Genomic DNA, 26,232 nt, shown 5'->3' with positions numbered 1-26,232 from the left:
TGAGCTATCATCGGTCCCGTATCTTATCTCTATGCCTATGATTTGTGCATTTTAGATATATTAATATTGATTTATTTTCTTTATAAATTAATCCTAAAATCTATATTATTTAATGCTTCACCATTCCAAATACTTCAGAATTACTTAGCTTTTTTTATATCGTTTTCTTGCTGTTATGTTCCCATTCCATGCAATTCAGGATTTCTCAACTTATTTTCGTTATGTTAATCCTGTTATTCCAGCGCAATTACGTGATTGGGTAGTGAGATTCACAAAGTTTATAACAGACTTAATAATCTTGATACAAGTTCAATTAAAGAACCCTCATATTCCCTACAACCCTAGATAAAATATTATTTACTAAATTCCTATATTAATTTTTCCTGATTAGAAGTCATAAACTATATATTATATCCCCTGATAACATTTACAGGGGAACCAAAGAGAAAAAATGTAGCGCCCAGTGCCAAAACCTAACCCTTCAGAGCCAACCTGATAGGATTATAAAGTCACAGTTCTCGATCCAATCCTCAGGACATACCCAGGCAGTCAGGTTTTCAAGATGACCATAATAAGTAAGCATAAGCTACATTTCCATACAATGGAGGCAGTGCAAGCAGATTTGTCTCAGGCATATGCATTTTCGATATCCTGAAAACCAGAATGGTTGGGTGTGTCCCGAGGATTGGGGTTGAGAACCACTGCTTAACCCTTTCAGGACCATAAGGATCGTAGGCCAATTTTTGTGGTTTTGACGACATTTTTATGGTAAAAAGGGCTTGCAGATGCCAAAAAATTGATTTTTTTTGTGAAATATCATTATTTTTTTTAAAAAAAATCAAACTTCTGGCTTATGGACAGTGTGGCAAGTGAATCTTCTCGTCAATCTGGCAACGACACTAATGAATGAATGTCGGAACCAGTTTGTTTACATAAAGGCAGTATCATATGGAATCCGTACATATCAAATTTAGAACTGTAGACTATCCCAATCAAAATTTATAGGATTTTAAAGTTATGGGACAAATATGTCCCTTGGTCCTGAAAGGGTTAAAGGCAATCACTGACAGAATTGGAAAGGTTTACATGTTAGAAGACTTCAAGTGAGATAGTCATGTTAGCATGTAGTAGCACAAATGACACAGAAGCTAGTGTTTTTTTTTGGTTTTTTATAATTCTTTATTCATTTTTCATCTTACAACAAATACATATATATATTAAACATTTGTCAATTAAAACATCATTTGAAATTCTATCATTTATGATATTAGTATATAATAATTTTATCCCATCCCACCCTCCCTTTCATTCAATCAAATGTTTCACATCAATAATCTTTCCTAATGATCTAATCATTTAATAAATTCAAATTCCCCCCTCCCATCCCTTCTACCTTAGATTGTATTTATAATGTAAAATGGTATCTACTCATTGCAATATTTTGTTAATGGTCCCCATATCTCATTAAATTTATTAAAATTCCCTTTTTCTACAGCTATTGTTCTCTCCATTGTGTAAATATGACATATTGAATTCCCCCAGAAATTATAATTAAGTCTATTCCAATTTTGCCAGAAGCTAGTGTTAAACAGAGGAATGAACACTTCCAGACCAGGAGTTCACTTTATTATGAAATAGATTAGATCTCAAAGGTTTCTGCCCTAATACATTTGAGAGTCTGTAAGGTGGCACCAGCTTCTGTATCATTTTGTACAGCTTTCAAAAGGAATTCATTATATCAAAGAGAAACTTCCAGTTGGAAAAGGTGCTGGGGCACAGACACATACATCAAGCACATCTGTTAACTCCTGGAATGTAACCTAGAGAGAGCAGAGAAGGAGACTGAGCATACTTGCTCCAAGCCAGGGAAAAACCAGGATGCTATTCTGCCTTTCCTTCCTAGTGCTTCTTATCTTTCTTGGGCTTCTTCTCTTTGTGCAGTTTCTTCTCTTTCTTCTTCTTGTGCTCATGGCCCTCTCCATGCTGGTGCTGCCAAAGGAAAACAAGAACACCCACAAATGAATGAAGGAGGACTGAATGCAGTAGGCTCTGCAGGTCACAGAATAAAGAGAACAGCCCTGGTGTAACCCCCCTACCTTTTACTTATGCCAACTTCAACCAGGGGCCAGCATCAGATATAAAAGACTTTATGCTACAGTAGGTATCAGTTTGCCATAGGCCGTCTCTCCCACCTTGGATCTACATTTTCTGCCAATATACAATAATTAAATGCACAGAAAACTTATACCCAGGGGCTATTGAAGCCAGTGGCTCAAGCATAGCATTTGTAGTGCTCCCTGTGATCACTTCTGGTTATTAGTGTTTGCCAACATGTCTAATGAGAAGGGAGGGTATGGAAACAGCTTGATCATGGTTTCTATATAGGATTAGCACATGATAGATCTAATCAAAAGAGGGGATGATATCCTTTGAGGCTACCATCACCTCATGGCTATACATCATCAGCTATTGAAGGGTTGCAAATTGATTTAATTGGTCAGGGCAGCAGCTGGAATTTATATGTTTGACCTGTGCAGCAGATGTTTGGATTTTCCGGCCCCTTTAAAAACTGCCATTTTCTAACTTTGAAGGAAATTTCCTTACCCTAGCTATCTATGCAAAATATAAGCTGTGTCCCAGTGTGGTCAGGATTTAAACAGCACACAAAACTGCTAACAAGAACAAAATTGCTCTGGGAACAGGAAGAAATCCAAGCAACGTGACAAACACGCTCGAGAAATGGGCCGCGACATGACAAATGAAGTTTAACGTGGATATGTGTAAGGTGATGCATGTCAGTAACAAAAATCTTATATACGAATACAGGATTGTCCAGGACAGTACTCGGAGAGACCCCCCCAGGAAAGAGACCTGGGTGTACTGGTTGACAAGTCAATGAAGCCATCTGCGCAATGCATGGCGGCAGCAAAAAGGGCAAACAGAATGCTAGGAATGATTAAGAAGGGGATCACGAACAGATCGGAAAAGGTCATCATGCCGCTGTACCGGGCCATGGTGCGACCTCACCTGGAATACTGCGTCCAGCACTGGTCGCCGTACTTAAAGAAGGACACAGTACTACTCGAAAGGGTCCAGAGAAGAGCGACTAAAATGGTTAAGGGGCTGGAGGAGTTGCCCGACAGTGAGAGATTGGAGAAACTGGGCCTCTTCTCCCTTGAAAAGATGAGATAGAGGGGACATGATTGAAGCATTCAAGATAATGAAGGGAATAAACTTAGTGGATAAAGACAGGTTGTTAAAAGGCATCATGTATGCAGGTAAATTAGGGAAATCCCTTTTCTTCAAATTCACTAAGCTTTGAAACAACCTTCCAGCCCCGCTGCTGAACCTTGGCTCATTCCAATTATTCTGAAAGCATCTGAAAACTTGGCTTTTCTCCAAAACGTAAAGCTATCTATCCCCTTCATAACCTCTAATTTCTTATTATGTCCTTCTCTCATTGAATTTACCTGTAAACCGTGCCGAGCTCTATCTTTGTGGAGATGATGCGGTATGCAAACTTTAGGTTTAGTTTAGTTTGTTCACCCTCTCCAAGGTAGGGAGAACGAGAGGGAACTCTTTTTTTTTAATTAATTAATTTATTTATAGATTTTCAAATTACATACCAAGTAATCACTTGTACAGAAAGTACGTTAGTGAGGATACGACTTATAGCAAGTATAAATCTCATTTACACCTTTACATAATTAATAATAAAGAAAAATCTTTTCAACTATCTCAACTCAAGTCCTCAAACTGTGGATCCAAGATTACATACTAGCAAGCAAAAGAAAAATAAAAGATATATAGCAAGATAAACTACAGACAAAGCTGAGGTAGGAGCACCTTATACAAACTATAGAGTGGTTGGTTTCTCTTTATCCAGTCGAGACAGAGCCAGAAAAGCAGTTAACTGTTAAGGTTCAAAGAAAACGTATTTAACTGAACGGTGGCAAATAATACACTTGCATGGATATCTTAAATAAAATGTTGCCCCCAATAAAATGACCCCAGGTTTCAGGAGAAGAAATTTGACAACGCTTTTGAATTTCTCTAGAAAGATCAGGAAACATTTGAATTTTACATCCAAGAAACTCTTTCTGTTTGTTTTTGAAGAAAAGTCCCAATAACCATATTTTATCAATTGCAAGAGCTACAGTCAATATCATTGTAGATGGTACTGCAATCTCTTTATCTGATGTATCTAAAATTTCCGATCACTTGATAAATACTAACCAACTGTTAGTGTAAACCACTAACTTTTATCTGTAATCTTTTCAAATCTCTAATCTTATGAAGCTATATGGTGCCCACTCACATAATGCGGCATCATATATACTGCTAAGAGACTATTACTATACAGCCTATTGCCAACATAAACTTCAATATATAAGTTTATGTATATACATTTATCTTTTTATTTCTTCTTTTCATTTGTATGGACCTTCGGATACTAACTGGACCATGGATTGTGCCCAGCTATTTCTTGTCTTCATCAGTCCACTTTTATTATTTATTTCAATCAAAACTCTAAAATTCATTTTAATTTATAATCGTATTCCTAATTATTTATTCTCTTATTCTTTATACCTATTTCTTCATTTCATTTCTTAGTATATTTTTTCTTATTTAGTCTTATTTAATTTGCTACTTAGCTTCGAGGTTAGCTCTCAAAGTTCATCAATGCCACCTCTCCCAACATGCATGTTTCAAACAAAGTTTTTCTTCAGGGTCGAGGGGAACGATCGAGGGTGCAGTCATTCGAATGACAAGTTTTTCCTAAACCAGAACATATGCAGGTAGGGCTGGACTCAGGGCACTGGTCTTTGACCTAAGGGCCACCGCGGCAGCGGACTGCTGGGCGCAAAGGACCACTGGTCTGACCCAGCAGAGGCAATTCTTATGTTCTTAGGGTAAGTGGCCAAAGTGGCTTTAAGATCTCCAGGCAATTATATAATAAATCCTGCATAATCTTGGCTTCAGAGAACACACAAAATACTATATTTCAGGCTGAGAGTATTCTCTTTAACTTCATTGAGCAGGATCCTTAAATTAGGCCCTTATCTTGAAAGCTAGAAAATTATAGCTTAGAAGGCCTAGGCATGAGTATCATTGGTGGAAGGTGCTAGAACATCCAATGTACTGGCCTCTTCGATTTCTGCAGGGAAGAATGAGATTGGGGTTGGAGAGGCAGCAGGGAGAGTTCTGCTCTGTACACCAAATGGAAAGCTGCTGACACTGACAGTTCTTACAGATCTTCTGCAGGAGCTCACTGTGGGTTAGTGCAATGTTTCTCAGCTCAGCCCTGGAGTACCCCCTAGCCAGTCAGGTTTTCAGGATACCACAGTGAAACATAGGCCCGAGATGTGCTTTTCACAGCATTAGCACCCCTAGACCAGTTGCTGATTTTTGATCGTCAAAAGTCGACACTGTGTTTGGAGAATCACTTGGCAATGATGAAGAATCGTCTGGAGTGCTCGTTTAAATATTGATGACCCCATTTGCATGGCAGAATTGGAGACTACTAGGAAGCGCAGAAAAGACCACGGTAAGCCGTTTTGATAATCTGCCGCTAAAATACATGCACGCTAAACCGGCTGGAGTAGGTTTAGTGACCGCTTTAAAGACAATCAGTGGCGTACCTAGGGTATGTGGCACCCGGGGCCCATCATTTTTTGACACCCCCCCTCCCCAATGTAAAAAAATATTTTTTGTAATGACCATGAAACGGAATAAATGGTCAGAATAGAAACAGGCAGTGAAAATTTTTTTTTTAATTGAACCTCATATATTACATTACATTACAAGCAGCGCTGTTACAAACATATTCTGAAGGTCAATGCTAAGGTTAACAAAGTTTCCTTCCTTCAACCACAAGGAGATACTGACAAACCACTGGAAGAGATCCCAAAACAACTACCCAGGCACAACACCCAAAGACCCACTCAGTGTGTGAACCAGTTGAGTGGAGTGGACTAATTAGGGGGTGGAAATGGGCCCGAAGTTTGCTCAGCAGAATTTCCCAGACCACCTCTTCCTCTCAACACATTGACACGCTGCCACCACCACCACCATTAGGAACATCTCACCGGGTAGGCCAGCAATGCTTATAAACTTTATAAAACACATTATTATATTTTCTTATAAAGCACATATTTTAACTGAACTCTCTGACATCCTCACCCTTGCCATTCACAAAAATAGAAGGAAGAAAAGTTCCCATTTCCTGCTGTCTCATGTCCCCGGCCTATACAATATTTTTCTTCTGCAGACCCTTCAAAAGTCTGACCAAATCCTCGTTTCACTTGCATTATAAAGTACTGAGGATGCCATCTCTCCCCAATCCCAGGTCCTAAAATCTAAGACAGTAACCATTATTCCAAACATAATATAACATAAATTATGTCTGAATTGTCATGACATCAGAAGTACAAATGGAGTAGTTGCAGGTGATGCTTGGGACAGTTCTGATTGTGTTAATTCGGTTTTATGTGTTTTTTGAATAGAAGGGTTTTTATTTCTTTTTTGAAGGTTTTGTAGTCTGTGGTCAAGGTCAATAGGTTGTAGAGTTGGGGGTCGAGTGTTGCAGCTCGAATGACTAGGAGGTTGTTGAACAGTTTTTTTCTTTTGACGTTTTTGGTTGGAGGGTGTGTGAATGATACGTGAGTTCTCCTATGTCTGGTTGAGGTGGATTGAATTATTTAGCTGAAGAAATTAGTTACCCCCCCATTCCACACACATTAATTCTCTTCCATTTTTGTTCCCATTATAAAAAAAACACTGATAAGTTCCCAGAAAAAAAATACATTAAAATAAGAAGTGAAAACAAAGGCCCCTACAGATGAGAACATAACATAAGAATAGCCTAACTGGGTCAGACCAATGGTCCATCATGCCCAGTAGCCCATTCTCATGGTAGCCAATCCAGGTCACTAATACCTGGTCAAAATCCAAAGAATAGCAACATTCCATGCTACCGATCCAGGGCAAGCAGACACTTCCCCCTTGTCTTAATAACAGACTATGGACTTTTCCTCCAGGAATTTGTTCAAATCTTTCTTAAAACCAGCTACACTATCTGCTTTTACCATAACTTCTGGCCACTTCATTTTTAAGTTTAGATCTTTCCTTCCAAACAGAGACCTTGCTAGATGTCAAATGCAGCACAAGGTAACTTCACACGGACTTAGCTGTGCAGGAAATGTTTTTTTCTTTCAATCACTACATAGCCTAATGCCACACAAGCAGCGCTGTTACAAACATATTCTGAAGGTCAATGCTAAGGTTAACAAAGTTTCCTTCCTTCAACCACAAGGAGATACTGACAAACTACTGGAAGAGATCCCAAAACAACTACCCAGGCACAACACCCAAAGACCCACTCAGTGTGTGAACCAGTTGAGTGGAGTGGACTAACTGGGGGGGTGGAAATGGGCCTGGAGTTTGCTCAGCAGAATTTCCCAGATCACCTCTTCCTCTCAACACATTGACACGCTGCCTCCACCACTAGGAACACCTCACCGGGTAGGCCAGCAATGCTTATAAATTTTATAATGTAAACTCTTGCACTAAATTATATGTGAATGAAGAACTGAACATATAGCCAAATCAACTGAGAGAATTTTTCCAACAGTTTTGCTAAACTTCATTCAAGCTAATTTTAGAATAAATGTTCACTGGTCCTCAGCGGGCCACCATGCACTCGAATGCTCTCATTGTGAATGGCTTTACGCTCCCACTCGTCATAGGAACCAGCCCGAATTTAAATTTGCATTGAAAATATAGTGATACTTAAATATACGCTAAAAGTACTTAGCTTCAAGTGAAGTAGTGTAGGGAGAATGTATTCTTAAAGATGTTAAGAATACATTCTCCCTACACTACTTCACTTGAAGGCCTGCACCCCCCCTTGAAGGCCTGCACCCCCCCTTGAAGGCCTGCACCCCCTCTTGAAGGCCTGCACCCCCCTTGAAGGCCTGCACCCCCCCTCGAAGGCCTGCACCCCCCTTGAAGGCCTATACCCCCCTCTTGAAGGCCTGCAACCCCCCTCGAAGGCCTGCACCGCCTCTCGAAGGCCTGTCCCCCCCCTTGAAGACCTGCACCGTCCCCCGAAGGCCTGCCTGTCCCCCCCCTTGAAGGCCTGCCTGCCTGTCCCTTCCTTGAAGGCCTGTCCCCCTGAAGGCCTGTCTCCTTCCCCCCCCCCCAAGGCCGGCTTGCCTGCCCGCCCGCCCCACCCTGAAGGCCTGCACCTCCCCCCTCCGCAGGACCACTCGCCCTCCCACCACCTCGAAGGACAACTCATCCGCCCAGCTTGCCTGCACCATTTACCTGAAGCAGCCTGCAGCAAGATTGCGATCCCAGCGATCTTTGTGCTGCTTTGGCTCTGTTTCCTCTGCCGCGGTCCCACCCCTCCTCTGACATCAGAGGAGGGCGGGACCGTGGCAAAGGAAACAGCCGAAGCAGTGCAAAGATCGCTGGGATCGCGATCTTGCTGCAGGCTGCTTCAGGTAAATGGTGCGGGGAGGAATCCAGATGCGAGACGTCGGGGCTGAACCGGACACAGGGGGGGGGAAACCGGACCGGGAGCACCCCCTCAGGGCTTGGCACCCGGGGCGGACCGCCCCCCACGCCCCCCCCTTGGTACGCCACTGAAAACAATGTTAAGTTTTGAGAATCTTCCCCTCAGTTAGGGGTCAGAAACTCTTTAAGATATGGAGGCAGTCAGAAGCCTTTATTGAAGATTAAAGCTCTTATATCTTATTGGTTGTTGCACTGACTAAACTAGACTTTGTTACACATGTTAAACTTTAACTACCTCAGAATAAATCATGCACATAGGAAGTTATACTGGTGTGTTAGGCCTTGAAATGGTCTTAGAAAAGCATAGTTCCTTGTGTCCATGCAAACATATGGATGTACGTTTGTATACACAGGACAAGATCAGGCTTTACCTTTCCTTCACATTCACTGCTGCTGGAGCTGGAGTTGCTGGAGTCACTGGAATGTGCACATCCCTCCTGTAAAGAGAACACAGTGAACTAGGGACATGCACAAGAGCAGAGGAGTAGCCTAAATGGTTAGAGCAGTAGGTTCAGAACCAGGGAAGCCAGGGCTCAAACCTCACTAATGCTCCTTTTAACCTTGAGCAAAACACTTAACCTTCTGTTGCTTCAGGTAGAAAATTATAAACCCTCTGGGGACAGAATAATATCTACTATATCATTAGGGTTACCAGATTTGTTGAAGAAAAAAAGGACACCTGGTCCCACCCTGTTTTGTCCCCAGCCCTGCCCTCACACAAACTTTGTCTCTCTCCTTCCCCAAGTCTGGACCACATCTGGCGGGCCTCTGAGCACGTGCAGATGTGACGCAATGACATCACACGCATGCACCTATGAGCGTGACATCATCGTGTTGCATTTGCACATGCTCGGAGATCCCGAGTTCAGGGCTTTCCAAAACCTGGACAAACTGCTGGCTTTTGAAAATCCATCTTGACACCCAGACAGTCCTCTAAAAAGAGGACATGTCTAGGTTTTCCTGGACATCTGGTAACTAACTACAGTACTACTACTAAAAGGTGTGAGCAAATTCAAGTTTATTATAATTTGATATCTCACAAATCAAAACATTTTTTGGCTTGCAAGCTACTTTTTTAAAAAACCCAGTCAAAATGAGCTACCAACAATAAAATTTAAAAAAAAAAGCATACTGTATGCAGAGAAAATATTAATTATCATTTATATTCCTGGTTTTTTTCAAAGAGGTCAAGGCAGTAACAACTATACAGAAATAGACAAATATACCTCCCTTCCTTTTTACTAAACCGCGATAGCAGTTTTTAGCGCAGGGAGCTGCACTGAATGTCCCGCACTGCTCTCGACGCTCATAGGCTCCCTGCGCTAAAAACTGCTATCGCGGTTTAATAAAAGGGGTCCATAGTGCAAAATATAGACAGCAGATATAAATTCTCAAAACAGACACATTTTGATTACTAAATTGAAAATAAAATCATTTTTCCTACCTTTGTTGTCTGATGATTTCATGAGTCTCTGGTTGCACTTTCTTCTTCTGACTGTGCATCCAATATTTCTTCCCTTCTTTCAGCCTTACTGCATGCTTCCTCTCCTCCAGACCTCATTCCCTCCCCCAACTTTTTCTTCCTCTCTCCCTGCCCCCTCCCCTTTTTCTTTCTCCCTGCCCCCTTCTTTCTTTCTGTCTGTCTTTCTGTCTCCCTGTCCCCCCTTTCTTTGTTTCCCTGCTTTCTTTCTGTCTCCCTTTCTGCCCCTTTTCTTTCTGTCTCCCCCCTGTCTTTCTTTCTGTTTTCCTTCTTTCTTTCTTTCTGTTTCCCTGCCCCCTTTCTTTCTCCCTGCCCTCGCCATCAAGGAACAGGCCCACAAGCCACCGCCACCCCAAGCTCTCCCTGCTTCCTGACGCAGAAGCGTTAGGCCGTCTAGCATTCCTCTCCCCGACGTCAATTCTGACATCAGAGAGGAAGTTCCGGGCCAGCCTGGCAGCGATTGGCTGGCCCAGAACTTCCTCTCCGACATCAGAATTGACGTCGGGGAGAGGAAGGCTGATCAGCCCAGAGCTTCTGTATTGGGATGCAGGTAGAACGCAAAGGAAACGTGAGTCTATAACGGAGCCTGGGATGGGCTCCGCAATCAACTCGCGTTGCCTTTGCGATCGATCTTTTGGGCACCCCTGGCCTAAGTGGTATATAATAATAGTTAATAATCTAAAAAAAAAGAGAAAAAATAAAATATAAAACATAACAAGAACATTAGGGAAAAAAGGATAGAGCTACAATTTATTTCAGAAAAGAGGGGATGGAAAACACATTAGGATAGGTCAGAGTGCCCCGGCCAGTAACTTAAGACTCTCTATACTGTAAAGATGTGAAATTAAAAACATTTAAAGAGTGAGTGTGTGTGTCTGTCTAGCAGGAGAGTCGTCGGGTGATGCAACTTCCTGCTTGGGACAAATGACTGGATGTTACCACTCAACTCAAACCTCGAGATTTAGTCCCCAATGTACAATGGCACCTACATTAGGGACTCTGGGATGGAAAACCATTGGTAACTGCACGATCTTGCTCAAGGCTGGTATTCTGACAGTACTGCATAAATAGCAGGCAGAAATGCCTCATGTGATCTTCATCTGCTGATCTTTTTCTGTGTTTTCAAATATTCCTAACAGGATGAGAAGCATATGAGGTCTCCAAATGTAAAGAATTTTTTTTTTCGACTCGATTCAGCTATTAAATCAATTCTTTTAAATTTGATTCACTTTTCCTGCCCAATTGGGCATTTTTTTTTTTTTTTTTTTCAAAGTCCTGGCAGGTTTATTTTTTATTTTTTCAACCCACCCCCCTTTGCCTTCTCCAATCCCACGCTGGGTGTAAACACTAGCTTTGGCAGGATACACATTTCAAATCTGACATATTGTAATCATGAAATAGAAAATAAAATTATTTTTTTCTTCCTTCCACTGTTATATCCAACATTTGTTTCTTTCCCCACTGTCTATCATCTCTCTCTCCCTGCCTTGTGTCAAAACTCTTTATTACCCTCCATGCAGCATCTCTCCTTTCCTCCCCTCCATTATCATGTGCAACATTTCTTTCTCTTTCCCCATGCACTCTCTCTCCCTACCCTTTATCCAACATTTCTCCCTCTCTCTTCTCCATGCATGTCTTCCTCCCCTCTACCATATGAAGGATTTCTCTCTCTCACCCCTTTCTACCTCTTTGTTTCATCTCTCCCTTCCTCTCCTCCTTCCTCCCCATTGTGCAGCATCTTTCCTCCTCTCCCACCCATCCCCCTATGCAGCAGCACTCCACCGATCCTCCCACTACGAAACCCGACATACTTCTGAGGCTTCCAAAAGCAGTAGAAGCGGTTGCTTCGCAACCTGCCCCACTAGAGCTTCCCTGACCGATGATGTCATCAGTGATGCGGCAGAGGAAAGCCCCAGCGGGGAAGGCCGTGAAGCGGCCCATTCAGAGCACTGCCACTGCTTTAAGAGGCCTCAGAGGTATGTCAGGTCTCACTGGGGTGGGGGAGGGGGAGTCATTGTATCGGTGAGTCTGATTTTCTCGGACCAACGAATCAATTCACCGAAGTGAATCAGTGCATCAATTCAAGTCAGCACTAGCTCATAACAACTTAACATGCTATCATGTCCTCCTGCTTGTGTATAGCATCCCCCTCTATTTGCTGTGTTTAAGTTAAGTTTTCATTAGCTGAAGCCAGAAAACATCCATTTGTCAGACTACCTTGTGACCCTTGCAGTGCTCACTCCCATGTCCGTGGTGCCCTTTCCCGTGCTCATGTCCGTGGTGCCCTTTCCCGTGCTTATGTCTGTGTCCATGTTCATGTCCATGCCCATGGTGCTCATGCTTCAAGTCATGCTTCAGATCTTCGCCCTTGTTCTCCACCTTCACGGCTCCTTGTCCTGCCACCTTCTGATCATATCCCACTGCTGAAGAGACAGGACATGGCATTTTGATATGGTTTTTTTTTTTACATTGAGCTCAACAGAAAAGTGCTGGTAATGCCTTAGTGCTGAATTTACTGGGTTGCTTCTCCCCATGGGCAGAAAAAAATCCTTATTAAATCAGGCTCTTAATACGTTTATGACTGGGGAAAATTACATACATACAAATTGAACAGTTTGGATCCTAGAGTAATGGGTTCCTGTTTGTTTGTTTTTTCACATAAATGACCACATAACTTTCAAATGTAATTGTTCATGACTTTCTTCCCTAGTGTCTTCCCCCACCATCTGTCCACTCTCCTCTTATTCCCCCTTTTCCCTCAGCGTCTCCCTGTTTCATTCCCAGCAGACACGGTTCCCTGTTCCTCTCTCCTCAGCAGCAACTGTACTGGCAGCTCTGGCTTTCCTCCCCAACAGCAACACGCATGCTAGTTCTGCCCAAGCTTCTGTGCACTAGCACACTGACTGCATGTACAGTCCAAACCCAGATCCTGTACATGCATTTGCTGTCCCATCAATTTTTACAACCTGAACTGTCTAGACCCAGCTCCTGTATAGGCTGCTCCCAAATGTTTTTGCCATAGGCATAGTTTGGGGTGGACATTAGAGGATTTGCCCACCTTTCCCCCTCTCAAAATATTGAGGGGCTAATGAAGAATTTGTCTCCATCTAGTGGTTAGGGCTGCAGCCTCAGCATCCTAAGGTTGCAGGTTAAAGCCCAGCGCTGCTCCTTGTGACCCTGAGCAAGTCACTTAACACTCCATTGTCCCAAGTACGTTAATCAAATGGTGAGCACACTGGGAAAGATAGGGAGAAAGACTTGAGTACCTGAATGTAAACCGTTTAGGCTATAAGTGATGTATAAATACTAAATAAATAAAATAGAAATAGGTTTGCCTGCTTACTCTAGGGTAGCCAGAAGCCTGCTTTCCAAGCAGGTCAACTGAATGATTGGCTGGGTAATATTATCATGCACTCCTCGTCCTACCTAAGTTTCAGAAAATGAGTAAAAACAATCTTGTTTAACCGATTTGTAACCTAAGAACTCTTAAGTCTTATCTCTTCTACTCTAACCGAATTGTTTCCCAAAATCTCTTATGCCTTACCTCTGTATCCTGCTCACCTGTATTTTGATGACTTTTATTGTACCTATATTTGCTGATTGTCCAGCTCTTCTTTGTTGTAAACCGCCTCGAACTACTACGGCTTTGGCGGTATATAAGAATAAAATTATTATTATTATATACAAGGGTAAATCAAAAAGTAAAGGCATAATACATTTAACAGCTTTAATAGAAGTAACAGTGAGCAAATGAATATATCGCTTTTCCACATGGTCTCCATGCAAGACGATGCATTTGTTGTATCATTCAACTAGCTTCTGCATTCCTGCAGAGAAAGTTTTTCAGCTGATCCCGAAGCCAGGTGAGCACTGCTTCCTTCATCATGCTTTGTCTTTTGCTCTTCGGGTCGCAGTGATGCATCCATGTCTCGTCGCCAGTGACAATTCTCTCCAGGATACTCGGATCTTCTTCATACCATCTCAGGAACTGGGTTGCAACCTCCACACTCCGTTACTTGTGCAGATCAGTGAGCTGTTTGGGAACCCATCGTGCGCAGACTTTCCTGCATCCCAAGTCATCTTGCATTATGGCAAATGCAAATCCATAGCTGATATCCAAATTTGCAGTCCATTGAGACATCATTACAGTTGGTCTTCTCTAATCAAGGCATCCGCCCCGTCAATGTGCCCTTGTATACGTGATGTTGATTTTCATCGGTTACTCCTGTTCTTCCTGTTTTAAACCTTTTTACCCACTCATAAACCTTTCTTTGATTCATGGTGCTATGTCCATACTGAATCAATATCCGATGGTGAATTTCCACAGGTGTCACTCCCTCTGCCCAAAGAAAGTGCATTACTGCACGCTGTTCTTTGATGGTGCAATCTTGCAATGGAGCATCCATGTTTCTGACCTCATGGTTGCCACACGGCTAAAGGCCGAGTGCTGCACTGTGGATGAACTATCCAACAGGCAATGTACGAACACATATGTTGTATTTCACTAGCTCTGTTCCAGTTATCACGTAATTTAAGAATTGCCTTTAGTTTTTGATTTGCCCTCACTTTTATATATGGCTTCTGGCCACCCGAGAGTAAGCAGGCAAACTATATTTGCTATTTCTAAGACCCAGGCCCAGCTTCTGAGTGCATGCATGCTGCGCCCCCTGCATTACTGACCGTAGTCTACACCCACTTCCTGTGCATGCTGCTCCCCTACATTGTTACTATTTGTTTGGGTTTTTTTTTTTTTTAACATTTCTAGACTGCAAAACCTTCCAGATCGATATGGTTTACATAACCAGGAGACTGTACAACAACAGTGATTTACAAAAGAACCATCATGAACATTAGTTCCCTAAGAATCTTTAAAATAAAGTAGATTTCAGTAACTTTCGAAAGTGCATATATAAACCTGAAGAAGTAAACAAATTACAAAGCTCAGTATCCCAGCTAGCTGCCTGATATGTAATCATTCGATGTAAGAACTTCTTGTAGACACAGCATCGCACAGGAGGGAACACAAACAATGAGCCCCTTGATGAGGGGGCGAGATACTGGAAAGTACTACACACATGCAGCTAGGTTTTCAAAATTAAGGTGAAAAAAGTCAGTTTAAATTGATTTTACCTTTGTAAAAACTTTATCATTTATTGGTAAAAGTCTATTTAAATTAATGAAAAAGGACTAACTATAATCATTGTGCATTGACCAGATGGAGGGCTCGGAGCTTTTTCTAAAGTAAGTCACACATACAATTACTTTTAATGAATTAACACCAGCAACTTGTTGGTCGACCTTTAAATGTACCAACACATCAAACACAACATTTTATTACAATTAGAAAATCAAAATGCCAGCCCCTGAAGCTGATGCCCCTATAAAATCACATCTTGACCAAATTCATGATCTGGAAGTTCTGTGATGTCATAGAGCCAACAAATCGCTGAGCCCTTCTCTCTAATTTCATTTATGGAACCGTCACACAATTTACCTTAATAAATTAGTCTTTTAAGCTTTCCTTGTCACCTTACAGCCAGTAGGTTTTTCAAGATGGGCGCAATGAATATGCATGGATTAAATGGGTCTCCAACAAGTGCAGATCTTTTTCAGACATATCAACTGTTGTCTCAGGATTAAGCTCCCAAGAGGAAAGCACGAAGAAGTAACCAATCTCAGGCTTTATTAGTGGGCAGTAGACTAGCCCCGGTACTAGATAATGACACGGGGCCAAATTTTTCCCCGTCCCCGCGGGAACTTATTTTCCCGTCCCTGCGAGTTATTTTCCTGTCCCTGCCCCATTCCTGCAAGATCCATCCTCATCTGCACAAGCCTCAAACACTTTAAATTCATAAGTGGTGGAGGTTTTTTACGGTTCAGGCTGAGCTTACAGGAATGGGGCAGGAGCAGGGACAGCAACAAAACTCACGAGAATGGGACGGGAAAATTGAGTTCTTGCGGGAACGGGGGAAAATCAAGCTGGAGATGTCATTTTTTTCCTAGTACTGAGAAAGGCTAGTAGAAACAACTCTATCCTTGCCCACACATTAAGGACCAGGTGTACCCTTGGGAAATTTATGTCCATGCCTTTGGATGAGCTTCTGCTCCTCAACCCACCAAGCACAACCCAAAGCCAGCAATAGGATCCTTTTCCCCTGATTTGCAACTCTACTGGGAAAGGGGTTTCTGATTTATATAGCAGCTTGTGGAGAAAGCCATTGCTTCCTTTCAAAGATCCCAGAAATGAATGTTTCCTACTGGACCTCTCCTTCCCTGCCTATATGCTCAGTCTGAGTGCACTCAAGCTGTATCAAAAGTCAAGCCCTCAAAGCACAGAGCTAAATGCACAAGGAGAGGTGGCCAAAAAAAGCAAACAAGATGCTAAGAATCATGGGCGTCAGACTGGGGGAAGCCACAGAGGCCAAGGCCTCCCCAAAGATTGGTAGTCACCAGTCGGTTATGGCTTACTCTCCCACCCACCCACCCCTCTTCCGGCGCTGTTCTTTTAAATTTTCGGGCAGCCACTGCGCATTGTCAACAAGCAGGCCTGCCCTGGAACTAGGGCTACCAGACGTCCAGATTTCCACAAATATGTCTGGGGGTCCTCCTTTTGAGGACATGTCTGGGGGTCCAGACGGCTTTTCAAAAGCCTCCTCAAATTGCATCGGGCAGGGAGGAAATCCACGCATGCACAGACTTCCTTCTTGCCCAACAACAGCAGGCAGCGGGGACGGGGCTAGGGTGGGACTGGGGGCAGGATTAGGGCATTACAGGGCAGGGATGCGCAGAACTGGGTGGGTCTAAGGGGGGGGGTCTGTATTTTCCAATTCGAAAATCTGGCAATCTTACCCGGAACCCTTCATTCTACTTTCAGGGGCAGGCCTGCTCAATGATGCAGCGCGGTGGCTGCCTGAAGATTTAAAAGCACAGCATCAGGAGGAGGTGGATGGGAGAGTCGAGAGCTGGTGAGAGGCTGTGCTGCAGGATTCTGCTGGCTAGGGTAGAGCCTTTGGGCCCTCTCCCCCAAACATAACAGCATTCAAAGCCTGTGCTAGGAATTATTAGAAAAGGGATAGTAAACAAGACTTAGAATGTTTATAATGCCTCTGTATCGCTCCATGGTGCGACCTCACCTTGAGTACCGTGTTTCATTCTCGTCACCTTATCTCAAAAAAGATATAGTAGAACTAGAATAGGGGATAGGACTCCTTTCGTATGAGGAAAGTCACCTTATCTCAATGGGAACTCACGGCAGCCATTTTGATGATGGCTCTGCCCCACGTCACCCAGGGCTGGATTAAAGGATAGGCCTAAGAGGCATGTGCCTAGGGCCCGACATTGTCAGGGGGGTCCCAGGGCCGGCGTTAAAAGGGGCCCCGCGGTCCAAAGTGCTTTATTAAAAAGCTAAATGTTTCTTTTCAGAGAGGCCTGACACGGCAGCCGTTCTCACATAAGAACATAAGAATTGCCGCTGCTAGGTCAGATCGATGGTCCATCATGCCCAGCAGTCCGCTCACATGGCGGCCCTCTGGTCAAAGACCAGCGCCCTAACAAACTGCTGGCGGACTGCCCCGAAGCTTTCCCCCTCTGCAGTGATCTGCCCTGTCGGAAACAGGAAGTTGTGTCAGAGAGAAAACTTTGGAGCAACCACCGGCAGCTTGTGAGAAATGCTGCCATGTCGAACCCTTCTGAAAACAAACCTCCCGGACGATGCTGCCCTCAAGTCTTGCGGCCGCCATGACTACACTATCTATTGCCGCTGCATCAGTTGATTCACGTGCCTCAAGTCTTGTGGTCGCCATGCTTTGCGACGCTGTACTCCTGTCTTTCTCTGCCTTCGCCATCGCTGCTCGTGGTCGCCTACACCCTCCCGACTGCTGTCGCCGCTTGGGTCCACCTTGTCCTTCTGGCTGCCTGTACCCTGATCCTCACGGCTGTTGTCGCCATTCAAGTCCGCCTGGTCCTCCCAGCTGCCTTGTCCTCCCGTCTGCCTGCACCTGAGGTAACTTGATTGTTTCTATCAAGAATTTCCTTTGTGAACAGTTTTAGTTCATTTATAGTTTGATTATCCTTATGTAAAAAATTAGAAAAGCTAGCTTGAACAACAACAAAACAATTTTAACGGCATTTCCCTGGTTGTATGTGGCTCTGGTTTGTTTTTGCCACCCTGCCTTTATTAGATTTATTGATATGTATGTTTTCTATTTAATGTGTTTTACCTACCATGTTGCCCCGAAAATAAGACAGTGTCTTATATTTATTTGGGGCCCAAAAAAGGCACTAGGTCTTATTTTTGGGGTATGCACATGACTATCTCTCCCTTCCTCTCCTTCACCTCAATTCATCTTCTTTCCTTTCTCTCCCCCACATGTGCAGCATCTTTTCTCCCCTCCCTCATGCAGCATAACTCTTGCCCAGCTTCTATCCTTCCCTCCCTCCCATCCCTTGTGCAGCAGAATCCTTGAGCACCCTCCAACCCCCACCACTCAGTCAAACCCCCACTGACCTTCTATCCTTCCCTCCCCACTGATCACGAACAAGCCCTACCTTCATGTGAAGCAACGTCAGGCCGGCAGCACTCTGAACAGGCTGCTTGGCCTTGTCCGTCGGGGATTTCACTCAGTAAGGCGGCAGAGTGAAATCCCCGACGGACAAGGCCAAGCAGCCTGTTCAGAGTGCTGCCAGCCCGACGTTGCTTCACATGAAGGTAGGGCTCACTTGCGGTCAACGGGGAGGGAAGGATAGAGGGTCAGCAGGGGTTCGACTACGCAGGGGGGCCGGGTTGAACAGTTGCCGGCGAATCCTGGACCTAGGGCTTATTTTTTGGGTAGGGCTTATATTAAGACCTACCCAGAAAATGATGTTAGGGCTTATTTTCGAGGTAGGTCTTATTTTCGGGGAAAGACAGTATTAATGAATTTTGAGTTTACAGTGTCTTTCACAAGGCTATAGCAGTTTCCAAGTTTACAGTACCAGTCTCTCAGAAAGCACTATTTCCAAATTTTGAAAGAAACAAATGTTGAAGAACAAATTGCAGGTGATTTATTAGACTAGCAATACTTTTCCGACTAGCTTGTCAAAGCTATACTCCTTTCATTAGATCAAAACCATATAATTTTATTTCTAAGCCACCTTCCCTCTGAAGTACACAAGGCATAGAACAATAAAGCTTATTCATAATAAAGCAAAATAAACAGAGCCGGCATGGGGTTGGAGAGGTTGTAACCCTATACTTCTACTAAGACTAAGGGGTGCTTTTATTAAGGTGCGCATTTAGCATGCGCTAAATCGGTTAGCATACCTTAATAAAAGGACCCCTAAGTATCTTAATAAAATATTAGGCCCGTGACTTAGCCTATGTTTTAGATTTCAGCCCCTTATGTGATTGAGTTTGACATCCCTGAACTAGAAGGTATAATTGGGACAGGAGTGATGCCCATTCACTCCTGCCTATGGCCACAGTTGCATCCAATATGGCAGCTGCAAATTTTACCACAGATTTATGGTACCACTAGGGGGTCATGGTAGTAACATGAGATTATTGTGGCTACCCTATTCAGCCCTAGGTAGGAGCGAATGAGTATTGCTCATGTCCCAACATCCACTAGACCATTACGGATTCAAGTAGGCTTGGGGGACCTATGCAGAGTGTGGAGGGTGCAGGACTAAGGGCCCCCCCCCCACCCTTTTGTTGCCAAAAATAATTTTCAGGGTCCCCCTTCCAAGAGCAGATAACCCCCCACCTTCCCCAAACAAAATGAACATTCCCCTAGAAGACATAGGAAATGATATGAAGAGAAAATATTTTGGCTACCATCCTTAATATGTGTCTATGAGAAAGGGTTTGAGGGTCTGTACTGGAGGAGAGTGAGTATGAGTGAGTGTGTGTGCATGTAACTTTGAATGACAGAGAGATTTTGTGACTTGTCTTCACTCCAGGCTACAGGACTTGGGGATATCTGTTGCTGTTCTCACCTGGTTCCACACAGCCTAGTACCCATCAACTTCTCTCTCCACTAATTGCTGGGCACCACAGGGCTCTATCCTGGAAAGTGTAGAGAGAGGCCTGCAAAGAAACTAAACTGATTGGGGATAGCTCAATAGGGAGACCTGATCCTGAGTTTCAGAAAACAGAAAGTAACCGAACAAAGCTACTTCTGGCCTACAGGCCTTACAGGAAAAGGACTGGATGCTGCTGAAAGAGAGAGGGGGGGGGTCCAAGTCTTGGGTGCTTGGTCTAAGTGAAAAGGAGCACTGGGGAATGGGGAAATGAGGAGGAGGAGGAGAGACAGAGAGAGGGAGAGAGAAAGAGAGAGAGATTGGAGCTTTCGAAATATAGTGAGAGGAGAGTTCAGGTCTTGGCTTATGCCCAGAAGCTAGAATATAATTGAATGATTGATAAAGAAGAGAGAGGCAAAGTATCACGTAGAGGATTTTAACAATTGTCTGTCAAGAGTAAAACCTTTTGATGCTTTTGCAACTTCTTGTTCTTTATCTACATATTTCTATTTTTAGTTTGTGATTACTTATTCCATACTGGGTGAGGGTGTATCTGTGTACTGTGTGTATGAAGACATGGTTTTCTTTTAGCGTTGACTAGCCTTGTTTGGCGAAATGCATCGAGCATGGTTCTTGGGAGCACCTTGAATAAACCTGATTTGAATTTCCTTATTGTCTGTCAATCTTCTTTTGTTTCATGTTGGATTCTTTGAACTGCTTGCCTTGATGTTTTGTTACAAGTTAACATACATGGAGTGGAACGTACTAGAAGAGTTACAGATTTGGTTGTTTATACATAAATATGGGTTACAGTTGGTTGATGTAGAGTGAGGCAGTTGAGAGGCGTTGTAAATTTGGTTATTAATATAGACTTATATTTTGGATAGCATTACTGCTTTACAATATATTTGAACACTTTTATATATGTATTGAAAGGGTTCAGAGTTAATGTCCTGGGTAAGTAGGTGGGACGGGAAGGAAGGGGGATTTGTTCAGAGATGTTTGGGGTTGCATTATAGAAGAAAAACTGTACACTGTTATGCTAATCTTTGTTTGTTTGGAATTTAAAAAAAAAAAAATACAGGTGGAAATAAAGAAGTAAATAAGAAAACAGATAAATGGGGCGGGACAGGGCCAGGGGGACCCAGTGTACTTGTGTGCCTAGGGGCTCTCGAAGAATTAATCCTGCCCTGGCATCGCCACTAGACCACCAGTGTTTCTTTAAAAAAAATCGTGAATAACCGAATCCGTGGATTCGGAGGGGGTTCTGTAGTGCAGTGGTTCCCAACCCTGTCCTGGAGGACCACCAGGCCAATCGGGTTTTCAGGCTAGCCCTAATGAATATGCATGGTGCAGATTTGCATGCCTCTCACTTCCATTATATGCAAATCTCTCTCATGCATATTCATTAGGGCTAGCCTGAAAACCCGACTGGCCTGGTGGTCCTCTAGGACAGGGTTGTGAACCACTGCTGTAGTGGAACTAGAAAAGGGGATGGGACTCCTTTCGTATAAGGCTCTTCAGTTTGGAAAAGAGATGGCTGAGGGGAGATATGATAGGATTTTGTAGACTTCAGAGTGGTGCAGAACAGGTATAAGTGGATCAAAAATTACATAGATTAGGGCAGGGGTAGGCAATTCCAGTCCTCGAGAGCTGGAGTCAGGTCAGGTTTTCAGGATATCCACAATGAATATGTATGAGATGAATTTGCATGCACTGCCTCCTTGAGATGCAAATCTATCTCATGCAAATTTATTGTGGATATCCTGGAAACCTGATCTGGTTCCGGCTCTCGAGGACTGGAATTGCCTACCCCTGGACTAGAGGGACACTCAATGAAGTTACAATAAAACAGGGATCTCAAAGTCCCTCCTTGAGGGCCGCAATCCAGTTGGGTTTTCAGGATTTCCCCAATGAATATGCACGAGATCTATGTGCATGCACTGCTTTCAATGCATATTCATTGGGGAAATCCTGAAAACCCGACTGGATTGCGGCCCACAAGGAGGGACTTTGAGATCCCTGCAATAAAACAACTACAAACAGTACAAAACAGCTCTCAGACTGTTCTACTCACTGAAGACACTCACTGGCTCCCAGTACAAGCATGAATACCTTTTCAAATTCTACTGCATTCCTTACAAAGCCCTAAATGGCAATGGACCAATCTACTTAATCAATCAGTCGTCTAATTCGGAACAACTCATCCAGACCAAGGAGAACCCAGACCCCCATCACTCACTCCCCCCCCCCAAGAAAAAGGTATACAACGTAAGAAAATGCACAACAGGCTACTTGCCATGCAAGCAGCGAAACTAGACAACCACCTTGCCGATCTCGGCACCAAACTACAAAGCCTTCAGAAGAGAAATCAAAGCCATGTTATTTAAGAAATGTATTATCAAGACAAGCTCATGATAGAACCAGTTACTTCAATCTATCTCCAGAGCCCAATCGTTCCAACCAAATAGCTATCTTGTAATCTTCTGAATTTGACCAGAATCTCCTCTTATTGTAATCTGCCTAGAACCACAAGATATTGGCGGAATAAAAAATACCAATGTAATGTAATGAAATGAAACACTTTTAAAACCAATAACAGGAAAAAAAGTTTTTCACTCAGAGAATAGCTAAGTTCTAGAACGCATTGCCAAAGGTTATGTTATGGTAAGAGTGGTTAAAGTAGCTGGTTTTAAAAAAGGTTTGGACAAGTTCCTGGAGGAAAAGTCCACAGTCTGCTTTTAAGCATGGAATGTTGCTACTATTTGGGTATTTATCAGATAAATGACAAAGCAACGCCTGTGGTTCCTAAAAGAGCAACGTTGAGCTAAGTACTTTTTGAAAATGATGATAAATGATAGTAAACTACTTTATGAAGTGAAGTTTATAAGGAATTGAAAATGAATTCAAACATGAATTATAGTGAATTATGAAATTAGGGCTCCTTTTATCAAGCTGCGCTAAACCACGGGATGCGCTAGCTGCTACCGCCTCCTCTTGAGTAGGCAGTAGTTTTTGGCCAGCGCAGGGGTTAATGCGTGATGAAAAGTCACACGTTTAGCATGGCTTGATAAAAGGAACCCTTAGTATTTATAGCACATGAGCACTTTTAATGAAATATTTCAAACAAGCACTTTAGAACAAGTTTTACTGAATTTAATACCTCATATAGTTAAAGAAATAGCAAGGAATTCAATGAACTAAATGAATTGAGAATAGCTGAAATATTTATGGTATAGAAGCATTTTAATTCAGCAATATGTAGAAGCACTTTAAAACAGTAATACGTTTTAAAATTTATAAGGTTAGTATTGGGTGGGTTTTGAGTGTCATTTTGGCATGTAAACTTTTTTAGAATCTCCTATCATGATGAATTATTGAATTGGTAAATTTTATAAAGTTGATTTATGATTGGAAGAAGAATGAAATAAAGTGAGATAAATAAATTAAATAAAGTTAGACAGTAATTAAATAGTTTAAGTGTAGGTAATAGATTATAATATTAAACATTAATTAATTTGGTAGGGAGGTTGGGACAAAGCCGGTGATGTCACGAGGAGCAAGAGAAAATTGGTTATGGGAAGATCTGCTCCATAATTTGAGGCTTGTCCCTATATATAAAATTCAATAAATTACTATTTGGGACATAGACTCCTTATTCTGGAGCCATATGGTAACCCTAGGTCTGGCTCTTATATAGAAAGGCCATCTGGAAATAGGATAGTAATAGGTCCAATCAGAACCTGGAATTGTCTGGACACACAGGACTGGACTAAATAATGGAAATCTTTATTTAGAATGTTCACTTTTTTCCTTAGGAAAGATTCAGTTCAGAGGTGAGCAACCTGCAACCCAGTCTGGTTTTCAGGATTTCCCCAATGGAAATGCATGAAATCTATTTGCATGCACCCCCTCCCCTCCCTTCTCCAAAACAAACCAGCCAGACAATGTAATATCGGATTCACTCTAGTCTGAAGAGATCCCCTGGTTAGATACTGCCTCCAATCTCCCCTCATGCTCCTTCACGCCATTCTAATGCAAATCAGCATTGTGCCAATCTAAAACCAAAAAGCTATAACACAAGAGCCACCGATTCCTTTTCTGTAATTGCAGCCAGTCTGATTACACTGTACTAGGAATGACTGTCATATGTACTTCCCAAGATAAAAGGGCAACACCCTCTTCTTGTGCCTGAAGCCTTCATTAGGATTCCTTCTGTATCTAATTTAGAGAGAAGGCCTCTCGGAGATTAGCGTTAATGCTGCTTAATTACCAGTTATAAGCAGAACTGAGAAAATCAGAGCAGAATTTTTATTTTTTTTTTTTTAAATCTTACCTTCTGATAAATCGAAATCCATGGTGCGGTATAGTGTGAATTGAAACAGCTCTGGGTTCTTAGGAAGAAGGGCGGGACTATCTCCTCCCCTGTGGGTGTGGACGATACCTTCACAATCCAATGCAAGGAACATCAAAGGCGGAAATAAGAAGTCGGCTAGAAATGGAGAGCTTGCTCAGAATACAATATGGAGCTACAGACCTCAGATAGCTAAAGCACGCTCTGTATACTCGTTTAGGGGTTTTAATTCTTTAGACAACTCTTGTTTTCTGTTCTTTCAAATTATCAGTCAAAAAATCCAAACCCGACAAGAGGTGTGTGAATGAAAGTATTGCCTCTACAACTTTCTGAGCCCTGGCTGGGGGGTTGCAGAATACTGATATGGAACCTAGAGAATGACACGGTGACAAAATTCATCACTATCACTGTTCCCGTCCCCGCGGGTAACCGCGGTAAATAATCCCAATGACATTTTTTTGTGTCTATTTCAACCTCAGTCCTTCTACACCAGCATTCTTCAAAGCAAAGCTTGAGGGTCAGTGGTTGTGGCCATTCATATTCTGATTTTTCCCTCTCTCCTTAAAGAATGACATGAAGATAGTTTCCTGCGGTTATCCGCGGGGACAGGAATGCTGATGAATTTTGTCACTGTGTCATTCTCTAATGGAACCTAACTCAGCTCTTCTTAATGGTAGTGTTTACCACCCAACCACTGGGTGGAGCTCAAAATTAATTTTTATTCCCTTTTTTTAAAGTTATGACCAAAACATATGCACTCTCCTTTTCAGCTGTCGCTAAATAGGTCTTCATACAAGTTCCCCCTCTCCTTCCATATCTGTGGCACAGACTTCAAGAATTTTAGCACCTGAATATAAGGACAGGGATGACTTAAGCATCGGGGGGAGAGATAGCAGAGAAGATGTTTCCATGAAAAGACAAAGCTGTCAAAGTGAGTATTCAAATTGGGCTCACAGTAAAATCTGGAGGTGGCTCAAATGCTCTGCAATGGCAGTCATGCTCTCCCATATAGATGTGGCATGCATGAGATAGCCCTGGGGTCAGTGCAATAAAGTGTGTTAGATTAGGTTAGCTCCACTTTGCACACAAAGTTTTGGACAGCCTATATAGATTTTTTTGTTATTGTTGATAGGTGCTAACTGTACACAAAGTCTTGAGTAAAGGAAGGGATTTTGGATTAGCTCACACCTTTTTTCAGTTGTTTCTCAAGGTGAGTTATATTTAGGGTCCTTTTTACAAAACTGCGGTAGCAAGCACCAGCGTAGCAAATGCAATGCAGCCCATAGGAATCAAATGGGTTGTTTTGCATTTGCCATGCAGGAATTGCTATCATGGCTTTATAAAAGAGGCCCAATTAGGGTTGCAAACCGGCCTCAAAATTGCCTGACAGGGTTGATCCTGTCCAGGATTTGCCCCATTGCATGGAGGGACTTGTAGTTCTGTTTTCCTAATTTTATTCCCTATGAAAAGTAAAATGACAGTCCCTGCATGCAATGGGGTCCAACCTGAACTAGATCAAGGAGAGGAAGAAGCGATATGGATTGCTCTGAAAAGAGAAGATGGAACTTCTATCTACGTGGGTGTAGTCTACAGACCTCCGACTCAATCGCAGCAAATTGATAAGGATCTGATTGTGGATATCCAAAAGTTTGGAAGGAAAGAGGAGGTTCTGCTGTTGGGAGATTTCAACCTGCCGGATGCGGACTGGAATGTTCCGTCTGCGGAATTGGAAAGAAGTAGGGAGATTGTGGATGCCTTTCAAGAGGCTCTGCTCAGACAAATGGTGACGGAACCCACAAGGGAAAAAGCGATATTGGAT

The 26,232-nt window shown here is 42.8% G+C and overlaps 1 protein-coding gene across 1 annotated transcript; it reads right to left on the bottom strand.

Moving 5' to 3' along the window:
* Positions 1-1,316: 1,316 nt before the first annotated feature.
* Positions 1,317-24,540, bottom strand: LOC117364568 (zinc transporter 7-B-like). The gene is made up of 4 exons (XM_033953891.1): positions 24,396-24,540; positions 12,278-12,483; positions 8,952-9,017; positions 1,317-1,989 (listed from the first exon to the last, which is right to left on the bottom strand). Exons 1-4 carry the CDS (start codon positions 24,526-24,528, stop codon positions 1,900-1,902), a joined length of 495 nt encoding a protein of 164 aa, XP_033809782.1. The 5' UTR covers positions 24,529-24,540; the 3' UTR covers positions 1,317-1,899.
* Positions 24,541-26,232: the final 1,692 nt, after the last annotated feature.

The sequence above is a fragment of the Geotrypetes seraphini genome, chromosome 8 (assembly GCF_902459505.1).
Source record: "Geotrypetes seraphini chromosome 8, aGeoSer1.1, whole genome shotgun sequence".
Lineage (NCBI taxonomy): Eukaryota > Metazoa > Chordata > Amphibia > Gymnophiona > Dermophiidae > Geotrypetes > Geotrypetes seraphini.
This window is presented reverse-complemented; position numbering and strand designations above follow the sequence as displayed.